Raw genomic sequence first — 17,998 nt, 5'->3', positions numbered from 1 at the left:
GCAAACCTTGCTCACATAGAGTAGAAAACGGATACGATAAAACATGGCTTGAAAAATGACCAGAGTGTGCACCTAGAGTACTGTACACTAAATGAAATACACAAGGCAGCAATACTTAGGGGCAGAAACACTGCTTACTACAGGTCAGTCATGGAATCATAATTTACAGTAAAAATGGGCACGTCCCAAGGCTCAATTTTTATTTTTTTCGTCATTTACAGTAGAATAAATATTTTGTTGCTATTGCTACACTTTAAATTTACATTCTAACCTATTAAATGCAGAAAGCTAGTGTAAAGCATATAGATTAAGTGTAGGTCCCATACGTATGACAGTTTGTTCAAGACTAGTAGGTTTTTGTATCTTTTTTTAAACTTTTTTAAATGGCTAGTGGGAAAGATGTGTGCTTGTGATCAGCTCTTAACTTCAATTTTTACATCAAAGCGTCCCTGAAAACGGTCTTTCTCACTGTACCCAATGTTCTCACCATACGCCTTACACTCTATGCGGATTTCAGTGTCCATGGTGAGGTTGGTGAACTGCACAGCCAGGAGAGGCTGCAGGTACTTGGGCTGCAGAAGCTTGCCGTAGTAGGGATAATACTGCAGAGGGAAACCAGGGTAGCCGCCCAGTCCAAAGTACTCTATGCTTCCAACTTTCTCCTTATCTTCGTCTCGCTAAAAAACCAGAGAGGGAATGAGATTTTAATGGCTCACATCCTGGGAATCACTATTTGTACTCACACACAAATGAGACTGTCAGTCCCACAAAGCTGTCTGCTAGAACACCATCAGTCATCCTCTAAGATGCCAGCTCAAACTCCTCCGGGAGGAGGGGAACATTAACCACTGGAGGATGTGCCACACCTAACATACACTATATTTGACACATATGCAGCCTAATCCATAGCAGCCTTGAGAAATGGTCCTCGAAGGAGACTGTGCTCATTGTACAAACGGGAAGCTGCAGCAGAGGCCAATTAAGCATTTCTTCAAGCTAACACAACCTTCTAGAAATAGAGCCAACACTGAAAGTCAGAAACTCTTCAGTATGGGTCCAGTGGATATTCTCAATGACATTATCTCTCAAAGTTTAACTATGTGCCTTGCATTTTCTTGTGTCCATTTCCTTTCTTGGTGCCAACATAAAATTGGACCTTTTGGAGATTCTTTTATTCTACTTAAAGGAAATACACATTGATGGTTGGTTACCTTCATATTTTTATTTTAAAAAAAAAAAACAAGAAACAACTTTTCAGTGTAAAATTGTCAGTTGGAAAAAAAATGTTGGCCTCAAGTTTTTAACACAACATATAGGCTAGAGAAACATTTGTATGGGCTAATTCACCTCTCAGATCTTTAAACCAGTATCCCAAATGATTAAATTTGTTTCTTGTTCCAGTGGAAAAACTGACAGTTTTATTCTTGTTACATCTTACGGTTTTGTTAAGTTTTACCCAGTGTTGACTTCCCTGGTGGCTCAGACGGTAAAGCATCTGTCTACAATGCGGGAGACCTGGGTTCGATCCCTGGGTTGGGAAGATCCCCTGGAGAAGGAAATGGCAATCCACTCCAGGACTATTGCCTGGAAAATCCCATGGACAGAGGAGCCTGGTAGGCTACAGTCCATGGGGTCGCAAAGAGTCAGACACGACTGAGCGACTTCACTTTCACCTACAACTCAATTGGCTGAGACTAATTCCTGGAAGCAGTGTTTCTTATTTCCAAGTTAAAATTTTACCTCTAATTTAAAACCATCTCATTTATTCTCCCCTCTCCCCCACCTACCCTCAGTAACTCAGATCTTACCTTGCCAGTGCACTGAACAGGCAGGACATATGGATTATACTTCATCACTGGGTAAGTCTCCAAGGACTCATTCTTGGGAGGCTAAAAATAAAACCCATGTTGGTCAGTAAGTCTGTAAATAATTTTTTTTATTTCTGAAAAAGAAAACTAAAACTTGTAGCCCAAACAAGTACACTTTTGTCAGCTGAAATAATAACCAAACACTTGAGGACAGCAGAATGAATGACTGCCCTAACCAATCTAGGAAAGGGCATTAAATTTCTTGAAAATAAATGCTCAACTTTTGTTCTAAATGGAACTTCTAATGGTAACCCATTATATGCTCTATTCAAGAACACTGAAAAATAAGAGCCAACTCAGAAATAATCCTCTCTTCTCATTTGCTAAGATTAAAATTAGATGGAAAGGTGGGTTGACATTTCTGTTTTTATAAAACTGGGCTTTCCTCCCGAGCCATGAATAAATAATGCCATCCTTCTCCTTTAAGCATGCCTTCTTCAAGTAAGCTTTCCTTTTTTAAATCTCCAGTAGAGGCACTGTCATTTAAGTCCCAATTTTGTTAGGAAATTCCAGCATATAAAACAGATAAAGGTGGCGCTGCCCTAAAGTCTCGTAAAGGGGAGAATCCACTGAAGGGACCCACAGTACACTTTGAAAGTTACGGCTGAAGTGAAATACCTAGGGCCTGCCCTCCTACATCCCTGGCTCAAATCCACCTCATAAGACGAGTGAGGAACGTCTACTCCCTGGAACACAGCCACTTGCCTACTCACATCAGCAGAGCACGAGTCTTGACATGAGACGTAAACAGTCTAATCAGAGTTAGATAAAAGGGACAATTTTCTGTATCAGTAAGGGCCTTTTGGTACTATTGTTTTGGAATACAAAAAGATGATCATCTAGATTTAACTCTCTTGGAACTTTCTGCCAGCAATAGACTTATCTTTAAAATATGTCGAGAAAATGTTTACTAACAAAGTAGGTACTGGACTCTGTCTTTAGGGAGGAGGAATCAGGTACATGAAGTAAGACGTGGAGTCCTACAATCTCTATAATTGCAACAACAAAAGAGTTTGGGATTTGGGATGGGGTGCTAGTCAGAAAGTGGTGATGGGTAACCAAGGGGAGTCCAAAGCAGGGGGGCTTGCGGGGGAGACTGAAAAGTAAGAGTAGCTGAATTCATAACTTTAACAGAATATAAATATGCAGAGAGATGTGAATCATAACAGACTATAAGTACTGCCTCTGTAGGGGACAAATATCATTCAGCATCTATAAAGAGAAAATACCAAAATTACCAAAAAGATTCAAAGAGCAAAGATCACGATTAGTCCTTGGGACACACTGCACCAATTCCTTTCACTGCTAAGTAGCTGGTTTATCTTGATGAAGAGCTTCCTAGCAATATGAACATCAACTCTGTGTGTGATGTAACGGCTCTCACCCTTTTTCTTCTATTATATCCTAGTCCAGACTTCCCTGGGGCTCAATCAGTAAAAAAAAATCTACCTGCAATGCAGGAGACCTGAGTTTGATCCCTGGGTCAGGAAGATCCCCTGGAGAAGGAAATGGCAACCCAGTCCAGTATTCTTGCCTGGGAAATCCCATAGGGGAGCCTGGCAGGCTACAGTCCATGGGGTCGCAGAGAGTTGGTCACGGCTGAGTGACTAAACCACCACCATCCTAGTCTAAGTGAAAAGAAGATTTAAAATTCTGTTGAGCGATACATTTCTGTGGGCAATCCATCAAATCAGCCAGCCATCTACCCACTCATCTATTTTTTCCTCCTGTGGCAGTGAGGGGGTTTTGTTACATCCTTCGGTTATGGTAATAAAACTTTTCATCTCTACATTGACTTTTAAAAAATATTATTCATGGGTAACATTGTGGGGAAAAAAATAGCATGTAACAGAAAGTTGATGAACAAAAGAGCCAGATTCCAGAAGGAAGTAAGTTTGTTCATATAACTGTATACTGCAGTCAATTCCTATCAGAACCAAAACTACCCTTTTAATGGTGATATTCATATGCGCAAATGCAAGAAACCTTATGGAAGAATGCATGCTTAAGAGAAAAGGATGGCATTTTTAAATTCATGATCTGGGGGAGAGAATAAACTTAGCAATTGTATAAAAGCAGAGGTAACACCAATACAATTTTTCCTTCTAAAGAATTACTATCATCGCACTAAATAGAGGCAACTTGCCATTTTTTGGTGATCTCCAGGAATACTTACCTTTTAGGGGTTGCAATAATGGCAAAAACCAATGGCATTGTTATAAAAGTTCAACCTAGTATTCAACTAATTTTGCAATGAAATCTTTGTTCAATAAGAACAAAGTTTATTCTGATGATCAGATCATTTTTTTCAAATTACCAGATACTTTTTTTAATATAAATTTATTTATTTTAATTGGAGGCTAATTACTTTACAATATTGTATTGGTTTTGCCATACATCAACATGAACCCACCATGGGTGTACATGTGTTCCCCATCTTGAACCCCCTTCCCACTTCCCTCCCTGTACCATCCCTCTGGGTCATCCCAGTGCACCAGCCCCAAGCATCCTGTATCCTGCATCAAACCTGGACTGGTGATTCATTTCATATATGATATTATACATGTTTGAATGCCATTCTCCCAAAACATCCCACCTTCTCCCTCTCCCACAGAGTCCAAAAGAGTGTTCTATACATCTGTGTCTCTTTCGCTGTCTCACATACAGGGTTATCGTTACCATCTTTCTAAATTCCATATATATGTGTTAGTATACTGTATTGGTGTTTTTCTTTCTGGCTTACTTCACTCTGTATAATAGGCTCCAGTTTCATCCACCTCATTAGAACTGATTCAAATGTATTCTTTCTAATGGCTGAGTAATACTCCATTGTGTATATGTACCACAGCTTTCTTATCCATTCGTCTGCTGATGGACATCTAGGTTGCTTCCATGTCATGGCTATTATAAACAGTGCTGTGATGAACACTGGGGTACACGTGTCTCTTTCAATTCTGGTTTCCTCGGTGTGTATGCCCAGCAGTGGGAAATATATACTGTATACTGTGGCCCCTAGAGTACCAAAATCAGAGTCTGACTGTACAGGCAGGTAGGTTTTAAACTTAAGAGATACCTGTTTCTCTTTTTACTTTTAAAGAATTTATACAATTACATTATAGAAATGCAGAACAGGGCCACCGGACTGATGTCAGAATTTGACTCTGCCACATAGGACTTCTCTAACTTTAGGAAATAAGATTAATGACCTAACTCTAAGAATTTCAAGATGGCTACAGAGGTTTTCAATGTTACTCTATTGATGGGGCTTTAAAACTGTCACTGAGGACCCTTTAAAAACTCATTATAGTCTCTTCTTCTCATACCAATTAAGAACTACATTTAAGTGTGAATGGCTCATTGAAATTCTGTGATTTAAAATATCACTTGCCTTAGGTTTGAAGCCCAGAACTCGGTTGAGCTTTATAATGACACATGGTTTGCCATCTTTGTAGCCGTAAGTTTCATCATTTATTCCAGAGCAATTTCCCAGCCATTCAAGCTTGAACCTGCAGACTTTTCGCTCTCCTTGTTCGTTGTTCAATTCTCCTCGATCTTTGAGTTCGCTGGGCACATCTGAAAATGCAAATGCCATTTGCACATTGTACTGACAATTCCCTGAGCGTTACTGATATAGGACAGGGCTCTCTTCCTGTCACAATGACTGATTCTCAGACAGGGCTATCCTGCACTTACTATATCGCCTGAATTAAGGAAAGATTCCCAGCAAGCCATCTCTCATCTCTCCACTGACCTTAAAAAGGTCTTTTTACCAAAAGCACCAGCCAGTACCTGACCTCACACCAAAACATCATAGTACTCGATAGAGCTTGATGAGCACGCACATGATGTCTGCTCTCTAGCAATATTTCTCTTCCTTTAAATAATGGATGACTCTGCTGTTTAGAAGACTGAAAGGAAACTGGATCTCTCTTCATGAGTAGCATTGTTTGCACCGGTCAGCATCAGCTGAGCTCAATAATGGGGATGTTATAATTAGAACACAAATTAAAAGGACTGCCAGTAATTTTCAGAACTAGAAGTTTCTTGACTGGGATTTCTTAGAGCTATGCTGCTAATGAACACGCTAAACAGTAAAAAGTGAACAGGAAAGAATTATTTTTCCTTTTCAACCACCATTCAGGGTTTGAAAAAAATTTTTTTGAGTTTTTGCCTTTTAACACAGTTCTTATTAGCATTTGTTTGATGGGGAAAATTTATAGCTGTGTATTTTAAATTGAAAGCCTTAGGAAAAAATAAATGAAAATAAAATTCAAAGTTAAAGCATTCTGCAGGAAATTGATGCAAATACCATAAACTATGTATGTGTATGTATTTTTAAGTCCACAAATTAACTATTTTCCCTTCCAATAATAAAGTACCTCAGTTCAGTCCATCTCCTGAAAAGTGATTCACTCTATCATATAGGCCATTTAATTATTACAAAGTAAGATGAAAATCTCATTTAAATTCAAATGAGAAAAATTTCATGAAGATGTTTCTTTTAAATTACTAAATCCTTTCAAAATAACTTAAAATTACAATTTACCCCATATTACACAACCATCTGCCATATAAAGAACTGGAGTTGAATGGAATTAGAAAAACTGATTATCACCAAGTAACTCACAGAAGCATCTTATTTGTGATAGGTATGATAACAAAGCTAGGAAATTCATACTCCAGGGAGCAAGGGGGAGGATGTGTTTGTGTCAATGGCTTAATGAAACTAAGAGCTATTCTTTACGTTCATCAGTCATTCCCTTATCCAGATGCTTAGCTGCCCAAGATGTATTTCATTATCCATCCTGGCCAGGGTTTCTAAAATATACCCTGACCATAAACCCTCCTCCATCAGTTCAGTGTGGTTATAGCTGATCACACCAAAGGGTCATTTGGGTGAGAGAAGGTCCTGTGAACTCTTCTGTAGGGGCCAGGGGATTGGGGGGAGGGAGCGGGGCAGAAATCTGGAAATACAAGCAACTGTGTTTCTCAAAACCAATGTATGTAGGAGGATCAGAATTGTAGTATGGTCTTTGAGTCTGATCAGTGAACAGAGATGCCTGACAGTGTTCAAAACGCACCCTTTCAAGTAGGGGTTAAAGTACCATTTGCAGCTATACAGTTTCACTGTATCCAAACCTAACCCATAAAGTCTTTCTGCTTTAAAAAACAAAACAGTTCCTCTCAATATAGTCAGAGTTAATCTTTTAAATACTTTAGGAGGATCTTTCAATCATTAAATACCAAATAGAAACAGGAGATCAGAATTAACCAATCACAATAATCCAAAACATGTCTACTTACTGCCACAATCTTCGAAAATCATATCATCCTTCTGGGCCGAATCTCTGTACTTCTTCAGGAAATTATCTATGTTATCCACATATGTCATATAGCTCTTGGGATCGTTAGGACGAAAGGCAATTTCAGTCTTTTGGATCTGAGGAATCTGTGTTAATCCTAGACCAGGTAGAAAGTTAGAAAAACAGAGAAAATCATGAGTGGGAAGGCAATCAACCATGATACTGCAGACTCTCCACGTGTAAAACATACTTTGCTAATGCATTCTGGCTAAAAAGAAACCGTGAGTCCACCAAGATATGCAGAAGCCGACTCTTCACATGTAAAACATATTTTGCTAATGCCTTCTAGCTAAAAAGAAAGGCTTTTGAGACTTCCCCAGTGGGTCCAGTGGTTAAGACTCCACCTTCCAATGCAGGGGCTGTAGGTTCAATTCTGCAGTGTGCAGCCAAAAATTTAAAAAACTGGGTTAAATTCTCTCTTGTGTGAAATCCTTTCTCTGGCATTTAGGTTAAGTACATAAGTACCAATGATTGTGTCTTAAGATCAGATATCATATAAGTTCCCCAGCAACATTTCATGATAGACATACCTCTGTTTTATGAATGAAACACTTCTTGCACAGAAAGCTTAAGTACCTGGCCCACAGTCACAGAGGAAGTGGTGGAACCAGAATTCCAACCCAGGCATACTGTACTCTAAAGCCTGTTCTCTTTCCAGTCTTCCTCTGTGCCCAAGTTAAAAAAAAAAAAAAATGCATTGCAAGCCAGTATCTCATGCAGATGATTCTTCCTTCCCTAACTGCACATAAGACTGAGCACAGAGGTCTTCCTCCATATTCCTTTTAATCAATGAACTTATGACCACTGAAAACTGCAGACTTAAGACTAGTCAACAGAGACATATGAATCTTTTAACCTGAACTGGAGGAATACGGAATTTATGTGCTTCTCCAGCTTTCCATTCCAAACATTCTGAGCAAGTGCCAGACAGGGTAAAAACCAAAGTATGTATACCTTGGATTTCCACTCTTTAACAGACTTCTTAGATTCTTTAACTTCTAAAAGCCTCTGCCATTGACATGACTTCCTAGATAAACATTTGAGCAGAGCTACACAGCACTGTCTCAGACAGCGACTGGACAGTCAGTCACAACAGCATTCTATTCTAGGGCTGCAGATAAAATATAAAATGCACAGTTACACTTTAATTGCAGATAAACCATGAATAATGTTTTACACAAGTATGTCTTACGTAAAACTGGGGACATACATAAAAAATTATTCATGGTTTACCTGAAGTTCACATTTAACTGGGCAGCCTGTATTTTTATTTGTTAATCTAGCAACCCTATATGAATCCCCAGTCCCAGACTTGCCCTCTTGGTGTTGAGCACAGAAGAAGCCTCATCATCACAGTCTTTCAGGGTAACCTCCATTGCTCTCACTTCGAGGCTTATTAAATGTGCAGCCTTCCCAGCTCTGCTGGGGACCTGCCAACTCCCCATCTTCAAGGGTGCAATGTGGGAATCTCTGCTTACCAAGCTTGAAGAGATCCTTAAGCACTCTTGGTTTGAGAACTACTGCTGTAGAGGATGAGAACCTGGGTTTGGCAGTCCTGACTCAATGACCTCATTAAAGCAGAAGTGATGACCAGAGGGTAGTAACCATTTGGTGGTTTAGTCACTAAGTCGTGTCTGACTCTTGCAACCCAATGGACTATAGTCTGCCAGGTTCCTCTGTCCATGGGATTCTCTGGAGTGGACTGGAGTTATTCCTTTTCCAGGGGATCTTCCCGATCCAGGAATCGAATCATGTTCTCCTGCATCTCTCTGCAGGCAGATTCGTTACCAACTGAGCTACAAGGGAAGCCCATTTAGCAGCACCATTTGTGAGGCTTCAGACCAGGTTTCAGTAGGGTCTGGGCTAAATGACCCGTTATTTTTCCTCATCATTAACGATGGCTTTGCGCTTCAAAAGTAATTAAATAATGAGGCTGGGGAGAGCTCAGGGCTGAATGGGTAAGTTCTTCTGTGCCTGCAGTTACCTAGAGGCATGGAAATGATGAAGACGGAACGTGAGGGTCTGCAGCCAGGCAGAGAGGGTGCCCGAGACAAGCTACGAGTGACATCTCAGAAAGGAAAATGAAGAACCTGAAGAATTTCTGGGGGTAGGGGGAGTGTCAATGGTGATAAAAATGAGTCTAAAAGGGAAGAAGCAGGAAAAGACTCTTCCATTAAAAACAAAGGTTACTACAATTAAAACATTTTTTTATGATGTTCACAAACCATAGAAAATCATATGACTTAAGCAATTTAAATATACTCTAAAAAATGTTTTTCTGTTGACACATTATTAACTTAGAAAATGGGCATTGTGATTATTTATTGTACAAAAAAAGGCCACATGATAAAGACGATAGAGACCTACATGCAAATATACACAAACAAACAGACTGCCACTGGGACTGCCTGCCTGAGCTAGAGCAGTTGGCAGGGCACCTCCTGCTGAAATACAGAAAGTCTAGGAGGGAGGGTCGTTGCTGGTTTGCATTGTAAACAAGACATCTAAGTCAAGGTGACTCCCCTGGACCTGGGGAAGAGCAGAGGCAGGCCCAGAGCTAGAGGTTTCACAGAACTCGGGGGGAGGGGACGTTCTCCTAATCCTGGAGTCAGGAGGGAACAGAAGAGCCTCAGGGACCTTCACTGGTCTCCGGGGTCGGGTGGGGGGGCCACTGAGAAAGGCAGCGCACAGGGCGAGCAGAGCTCAGGCAAAAGCCCCTGAAGGTGTCAGGTACTCCGTGTGCCTGCACGGGGGTGGGCAGAAACAGACTAACATACGTGCACAGGGTTCAACAGTGTTTCCAGGCTTGGGCAAGAGAGGGGCGGGAGAGCAGTGGACAGACGAGAGAGAGGAGACCAACCGTCAGAAGCCGAGGAAGGAAGGAGGTGGGGAAGAACCGGCTGGCTGACTGCAAGGACATCAGCATGGTGAGTCAGTCACGGCAGTCGAGGTCTCTCTGCAGAGCGGTGACACAGCAAAACACAAAACACTAACAACGTCCGTGAGCCGGTGTGAGATTTGGGGCATCTCACCCAACAGTTCGAAAGGTCACGTTGAGAGCAAACATGGTGGCATCTGAATGGCGAGGGGAGGGTCACCCGGTCAGCGTTCCCTCTGGCCCAGCTTCAGCTCTCCTCCCCAGCAGTCTGCCTTGCACTTTCCGGCTGCGTCTGCATCTCTCTTCCCTGGCTATGCTACCTCCCAGGTGGTATGTGTGTTCGAGTACAAGTGATGTACTTCTCCGGTTCTCCCAGAGAAGAAAGGAGAGCAAGAAGAGGAGGTGGGGTTCTGCAGAGAGCTGTCCTTTCCCTCTCAATGCCGAGTGCAGGGTCCCCACTATTAAACAGACCAGGTGACACGTGTGAGACCCCAGAGCATTAGCTCCTTTCACTCAGTGCTCTGGCTCTTTACTACCAAAAGGGCACGGCTAGTGAGTTCTTCAGCAGCCTGAGAGCTCTGGTGAAAACCAAATTCATGCCTATCCAGAGACTTGTACCAGACCCCGGTTTTTTTTTTTAATAATGTACTGGGACAGAGTAGACCACCTTGATAGCATCCAAGGCGAATCCATTTCTATCACCACAATTACTTTAGCAAACCTGGTTCCCCTCACTCCTACAACATCATGCAGAGCTAGTGATCGAGTCTGCACACCAGCAATTCTTATCAGAAACACTGCCGTTAGTCATCTGATTAATGAAAATACAGATATTATTATTACATGCACAATGGCACCACTGGCTCAGAAAAGAGTTATACACCACGGGTCTTGTATCCACCAAGTTCCAAGAGCCCAAATCCTTCAGAGAGCTTGGCTTATGATCAAGCCTGTATGTTACCATATGAGAGTCATGTAGATCAAATACACTTGGAGAATCTCTGTGTTCTGCATGGAGAAACATCACTGATGAAACCAAGGATGTAAGAGGTGAAGTGGACAGGTAAGCTTTGGGTCTTGCCATCCTGTGAGTTGCCCAGTTGGATAAGACCTTGGGCCAAAATTGGCAGATGGAGCCCAGGAACAACAGACCAACCCCCGGGGAGTGCAGCCACGTCTCGCTCTCTTCTATAGGTGAAACTTCCCCTCTGGAGTCTGCACAATCGTAGAACGTATAACTAATATAAGCCTTAGTGACTATCCTTTTAAGATACTCAACTTCTGATCTAAATGTTCCTTCCAGAAAAGCATGAACCATTTGGGTTGAGGTCATGCAATCAGTTTCTCTCTCTAAACCCTAACCTATGGGAGCACACACATACATAATACACAAATATCCAGGAGGCCACCCCAGAGTCAAGTGTGGCTCTCGCCTCCTTGGTGTGTTCTTCAGCTCCCCTTCCTCATATTTCTGGAAGGCCCCTCACTCTCTCACCTACCACCTTTGCCTCTTCTCTTTTCTTTGTCTAGAATCTGCTAACCTGAAAATTTCTCTTCCTGGAAGCTATCAGAGAGCAATCCCCTGGACTGTTCTGTTCTGAATAATCTTAATTAGGAGAGTTCTCTGATGAGATTTTCTCTAAACCATTAGGAAAATTCCTAATAATTTCTCTAAAGCAATTAGATACTCAAAAGAAGAAGATGAAGGACCCTTGACCTGGTATCTAAATCCTTTAAACCATTTATATTATCAGACTAATTTTCCATTAGTCTGGGATAAAAAGGGATAGAACTGGATTTGGCAACTTCTTTATTTTCTTGGGGCTTCCTGGTGGCTCAGATGGTAAAGAATCTGCCTGCAATGAGGGAGACCTGGGTTCGATCCCTGGTCAGGAATATCCCCTGGAGAAGGAAACAGCTACCCACTCCAGTATTCTGGTCTGGAGAATTCCATGGACAGAGGAGCCTGGTGGGCTACAATTGATAGGATCGCAAAGAGTCATCTTGAGTCCATAAGCAAATTTCTCAACCATGACCCTCTCCAAGGACTCCACAAATCCCTTCAGCTGTCCCTCTCCACAATGCTCACTCCTTACAATTGTTAGTTATAGCTCTGGATAAGGACAAGCTTTGTTTGCAGTAGTAACTCTCAGAGGCCAAAGACAGCAGAACACCCAATCACTGACTTGCAGTTTCAAATTATATTCTAGGAAACAGACCTAACCTTCTGCTTCTCCAGTCTTCTGAACTTGAACCTACATGAACCACACTAAGCTCTGGACAGCTTAGCCCTCAACTAATCATTTGCTGTAAATTACAGACTATTATCAAATAGAGTCACCTGAAAGGACTGAAATGAGAATCTGGATATGTGAAGCTTTAATATTTGGTTTTTAATTAGTATGTCAACTTCACATAAGATTTGAAGTTTAATTAAAAAAAAAAAACTTTTGGCTTTACACTTGACTTTGAATTACATTGACCTCTTGGTCCCCCATTTGAATTACATTGACCTCTTCTTGGTTCCCCATTTCTTGAGAAACAAATAAGGAAAACACATCACCATGAACTTTAGTAGGGTTCACAGCAGGAGGGGTCAGGGGAAAGTAAAAGAGGAAGGGAAAGGAAAGAGAAAAGAAAGACTGTTTATTAAGAAAAGTATTTTGCTTCTAATTAGGTTTATAATGTAGCAAGCTTATAATTTCTCCATCTACTTACGAGTTTGAAGTATTTAAACTAGAATGCATTCATTTTAACCTTGCAAAGTTACTCAAAGGGAATTCCAAAGTACAGCTGCTTGTGCCTGTCATTTATTACAACCAATAAATTACTAGGCCAAATACCCTAAATAGGAATCACTTTTCACAGAAACCTCCAGAAGACAAAACAGTGCTTATAAAGGTAGCCTTGCACATACTACATACATACTAGTCTCCTGAACATTCCAAATAGAAAAGTAATTTTCCATTCAAAGAAAAAACTGGGAACGTGGTTTTATACACATAGTCATACAAATCTAGGTACACATAAATACACACATACATGGGCTTCCCTGGTGGCTCAGTGGTAAAAAACCTGCCTGCCAAGGCAGGATAGGCAGGAGATGCGGGTTTGATCCCTGAGTCAGGAAGACCCCCTGGAGGAGGAAATGGCCACCCACTCCAGTATTCTTGCCTGGAACAATCCACGGATAGAGGAGCATGGCGGAGTACAGTGCATGGAGTCACAAAGAGCTGGACACTACTGAGTGCACACACACACATGCACGTGCGCGCACACACACACACTCACACGTATTCCCCCTTCAAATGCCACTAGGTTATTTATGGGTTTTGATTGTTGCTTTTAATTTTTATGTTACCTATGCAGGATTAATATCAATTTACCTTACAAAACTACAATGAGGGCACAGGAGAAAAGGTGCCACTGTACTTTCTGGAAACCAGTCGCCTAAACCTCACCTTCTGCCTCTGATTCGCTTTCGACTGTGGCCTGCGATCAGCTGAAGTCAACCCCCTGCCTCTGGGCAGGTTCTCGTCTCCACCCTCCCCAACCCGCAAGAATCTCAAGAAGCTGCTCTCTTTGAAAAGTCTTAGAAAGATGGGTAGCTGGACTCTCTCTACAGCCTATTTGGGTGTTCAGTAACCCTCACTGTATGGAAATCTTTTCTCCTAAGTTAAATGGCATGCACATTGGTTGAAGGCTCTTCTCCATTTATGGAATTACCCTATATCATCAGATTTTTTTTTTCCTATAGTTGTATAATCATCTTCAGGTGAGCAGAGAGAACTACTGATATTTAATTCAACGGCTCTATCTTAGACTATCTTAGGCTCTATCTTAGTGTTGGAGAAGACTCTTGAGAGTCCCTTGGACTGCAAGGAGATCCAACCAGTCCATTCTGAAAGAGATCAGCCCTGGAATTTCTTTGGAAGGAGTGATGCTAAAGCTGAAACTCCAGTACTTTGGCCACCTCATGTGAAGAGTTGACTCACTGGAAAAGACTCTGATGCTGGGAGGGATTGGGGGCAGGAGGAGAAGGGGACGACAGAGGATGAGATGGCTGGATGGCATCGCTGACTCGATGGACATGAGTCTCAGTGAACTCCGGGAGTTGGTGATGGACAGGGAGGCCTGGCGAGCTGCAATTTATGGAGTCGCAAAGAGTCAGACACGACTGAGCGACTGATCTGATCTGATCTTAGACACACATGGAATTTCACAGGGACATAGCTTTAATATCTTGTATAGCTCATTATTATGCTTGTTCTCAGTAAAATAAATAATAATCAGTTTTATAATGGAAAACTATAAATAATCAAATCTACCATATTAATGATGCTTTTTTTAATCCAAGGCCAAACTGATGAACAAGCACACACAGTATTTTGATTTTAGATACAAAATTTGCTAAGTGACCAATATCCTAAAATAAGACGCCACATTGCACAGGATATCTGATGATGTCTACTCATGCATGTTATGTGGGGAAAGATACTTTGCTGGCTGGAAGCCACTAGGCAATACCCTCCCATTTCCCCTTCGTCTTCCCAGCTTCTCTCATCTTGTCTGTCAGATGAGCCATGAGGTCTGGAGATTACTAGAATGAGAGCAAAGAACAAGCACAGATAGCAAGTGCAACCCATCGTATTTCACCATAGACAGGGAGGTAGAAATGCAGGCTGAAGGTTGATGTCGTTTCCACCACCACCTTCCCCAAAAGAGAGTGGCAGAAAAGCCCGACATGAAGCTTCAGATTCATCTCCCCACTCCCATCTCCACCTCTGCGTGAAATCTGTTACCTGGTTCTATTCACCAGAGGTCTTTGCTCTGCTCAGTCATCTAAAATGAGCATATGAAGTAAGACACATTTTTTTCTGTGACTCCAAGAATGCTTTTAAGTTAATCAGTAGGCTTCCTGTGCACCTGAGCTGACATGATTAATCATACCTTTATCTTTAGACTAGAAGAAAAAGCACCCTGGGTGGGTGAATTGTGAAGGCGTAAGAGCCAGGCTCACTGACGAAGGGACCCTGGAGTTTGCTGTCCTCAACCCTTTACCAAACTACAAGTCTGGGTAGGTGCCCCTGGAAACCTTAGCGCCACCAATACCAACTCATCCATAGCCTCAGACTCCGGGAGCAGGCTGGCAGAACCCATGGGGGGAAGGGAGGAGAGGCAGGTGGGGGAACTGAGTGCCAGGTGGGGCTGGAGGGCATCAGCTGTTTATCATATAAGCTCACAGATCAACAGAATCTAACGGAATGGCAGAAAAACACCTTGCTGGCACTCTGAAGTAACAATTCCCCCAAAGTATAAGGAAGCCAGATATGTCCAATTCCCCCTTTTGAAATTTAAGTGAAAGAGACTAAATACAGTGTGATAATAGTTTGGAAAGAAAAAAAAAGGGAATTCTGAGACTGACGTAATGACTTCTCAAGAAATCACTGGCATTACAGTGAGACTGGAATTCCAATGCCTTGACAAGATGTTTCCCAATCAAGGTCAAGTGGAGCCTGCTGGTGGTGGCAGTGTGGTCTGCTGGTCTCTGCCCACCCTGTTCCCCTGCCTCAATGCTGGCTACCATCTCACTGAAAATATGAGCCCTTTAAAATGAATTCTTCCTATCCTGTACTTCCCTGGTGGCTCAGATGGTAAAGCGTCTGCCTACAATGCAGGAGACCTGGGATCGATCCCTGGGTTGGGAAGATCTCCTGGAGAAGGAAATGGAAACCCACTCCAGTATTCTTGCCTGGAAAATCCCATGGATGGAGGAGCCTGGTGGGCTACAATCCATGGGGTCGCAAAGAGTCGGACACGACTGAGTGACTTCACTTAAATCACTTCCTACACTGAGCCATCTTTACATCAAAACAAAACAAAAACCTGCCCATAACTTAAGAGGAAGAGCACACATCCACACCTGCTCACCAGGAAGCAAGACGGCTGGGGATCTCCCAGACCCCCTGACTAACACACGGTGACCTTCGTTTCGTGCCCCTGTGGCTCTGTGCGTGCAGGGCGGGGTGGACGAGGGATGGACGAGGGATGGAAGGGGAGACTTCTCCCTCACACCACTGGCCAGGCAGCAAAAAGTGCAGGGTCAAACCAGGGGCAGGCACAGTGAGTGTGCATGTGCATGTGGGCACGTGGGTGTGCCTGCTGCTCTCTCCTGCACGCTGACAACTGCGTCTCTCTCCAGACCCAACACCCTTAACCTGTGAGAAGAGATGCCACTGACCACTGCTGAGGATCTTCTTAAGAGGGTCCCCCAGGGAGGAAAGCTTGGCAGGGGTGAACCCAAAAGTGGGGGTATTTTAGAGGGAGAGGGTAGGACCACCACGATGCCACTTAAATGTACTTAACCATTTTTCTTAAACATGTTTCCTAACCCAGATTCTCCCACTCTCCATGGAAAGCTAAGACCCTATTGTTGTTGCTTAGTTGTTAAGTCCTACCCGACTCTTTGTGACCTCATGGACTCCATCAGGCTTCTCTGTCCATGGGATTTCCCAGGCAGGAATACTGGAGTGGGTTGCCATTCCCTTCTCCAGGGGATCTTCCTGACCAATGAAAATCTAAGTGTACAAAACATCCATGTTATATTATCCAAAGGCTGGAAATACTAAACTCAATATCCAAAAAGAAGACACTCTGCTTCCAGTGAAATGACAGGGCTATACAAAATAGAGGTACCTGTTAACAGCTACCATTTACCTAGTGCCATGAGGTTTGTGACTCTAAAGTACTATTCACTTTATATATATGTAGTATCTTTTTTAATCCTTAATCCCTATTTTATAGATAAGAAAACTGAGGCTTAGTGAGGTTAAGTACTGTGTGGAATGGTGGGATTGTGTCCAGTTCCACAGCCCCTGCTTATCCTTTTCAGGTCCGTTTTATTGGGAACTTATGTGTCATGGCTTGCGACCTCAGGAACTGTTCTCACGTTTAGGTTACGCAACATGCAACTGCCAACAGGTAACCATTTTTTGACCCACCAAAATAGCAAATTAATATGTTTCAACATAAAATCTCAGCAGCCCTTGCCTTCCAGGCTGAGTAGGCACTTCTGTTTCAATATCACACAGCAACACGACTTTGTAAGGAATATTATAACCACCTATGGCCACAACTGGTCAGGGCAAGAAACTGTACGTTATCTATTTTTTTCCACATTTTTCTCCTGTTTAAAGATTTATTCCTTGCCCTGAGACTTTTGTGTTTAGCCCCGCAGCTTGTCCAGTATTATAGACAAATAGACGCAAATGTTCTGTACAATTGCCGCTGCTTAATTTGGCCACATTCACACATGTTATTTAGAAGAGATCTGATGACAAGGTATTCCAGTGTGAAACGGGCAGTCAAACCTCAGTCTGGTCAGGTTTGTCTTCATGACTCAAGTTCAGTTAATAATAGCATTAATAAGTCTTTACATCTTTAAATAACAGACCACCTCTTTCACACTCACTAAGTTCATTTGACTTAAATATACACTTTCCCCCCTTTAACGGTCATGAAAACAGAGGCTTAAATATATTAATTTGAAGTCAAAAATTTTGCCAGTGTTTCTATACAGTCCATCAGTCTGTGGCCTGAGAAATAGTTATTGCCTACCAAAAATATAAATTCTTAAGATGTGTTAAAGAGAGCCCGGGAGGGTCCTTCAGAGCACTCAGGGAGAGTCCACAGGCTGTGCTTCTCGATTCTCAGCAGCGAGTGTCCTGCCGACCCGGCCACCTCGCTCAAAGGCCACTATCACTTTCAAATGAATGTTATGTCCCTTGAAAAGCTGAGGTTTGTAAAAGGAAGCTTGGCCTAGTCTCTACTGGCAAGATGATGGGTGAGGAAAAGGAGAGACAGCGAAACGGCAAAGAACTGGGGGGGGT

The 17,998-nt window shown here is 42.4% G+C and overlaps 1 protein-coding gene across 1 annotated transcript in view; it reads right to left on the bottom strand.

Moving 5' to 3' along the window:
• ATP1B1 (ATPase, Na+/K+ transporting, beta 1 polypeptide) overlaps positions 1–17,998 on the bottom strand; it is a 25,651-nt gene that overhangs the window by 858 nt on the left and 6,795 nt on the right. Inside the window, exons 3-6 of the mRNA XM_010836691.1 lie at positions 7,173–7,328; positions 5,257–5,441; positions 1,809–1,889; positions 7–677 (exon numbers count right to left, since the gene is read on the bottom strand). Of these exons, the coding sequence (XP_010834993.1) occupies positions 414–677; positions 1,809–1,889; positions 5,257–5,441; positions 7,173–7,328 (686 nt within the window). The 3' untranslated portion in view covers positions 7–413. The remainder of the gene's footprint in view (positions 1–6; positions 678–1,808; positions 1,890–5,256; positions 5,442–7,172; positions 7,329–17,998) is intronic.

The sequence above is a fragment of the Bison bison genome, unplaced genomic scaffold (assembly GCF_000754665.1).
Source record: "Bison bison bison isolate TAMUID 2011002044 unplaced genomic scaffold, Bison_UMD1.0 scf7180017864064, whole genome shotgun sequence".
Lineage (NCBI taxonomy): Eukaryota > Metazoa > Chordata > Mammalia > Artiodactyla > Bovidae > Bison > Bison bison.
This window is presented reverse-complemented; position numbering and strand designations above follow the sequence as displayed.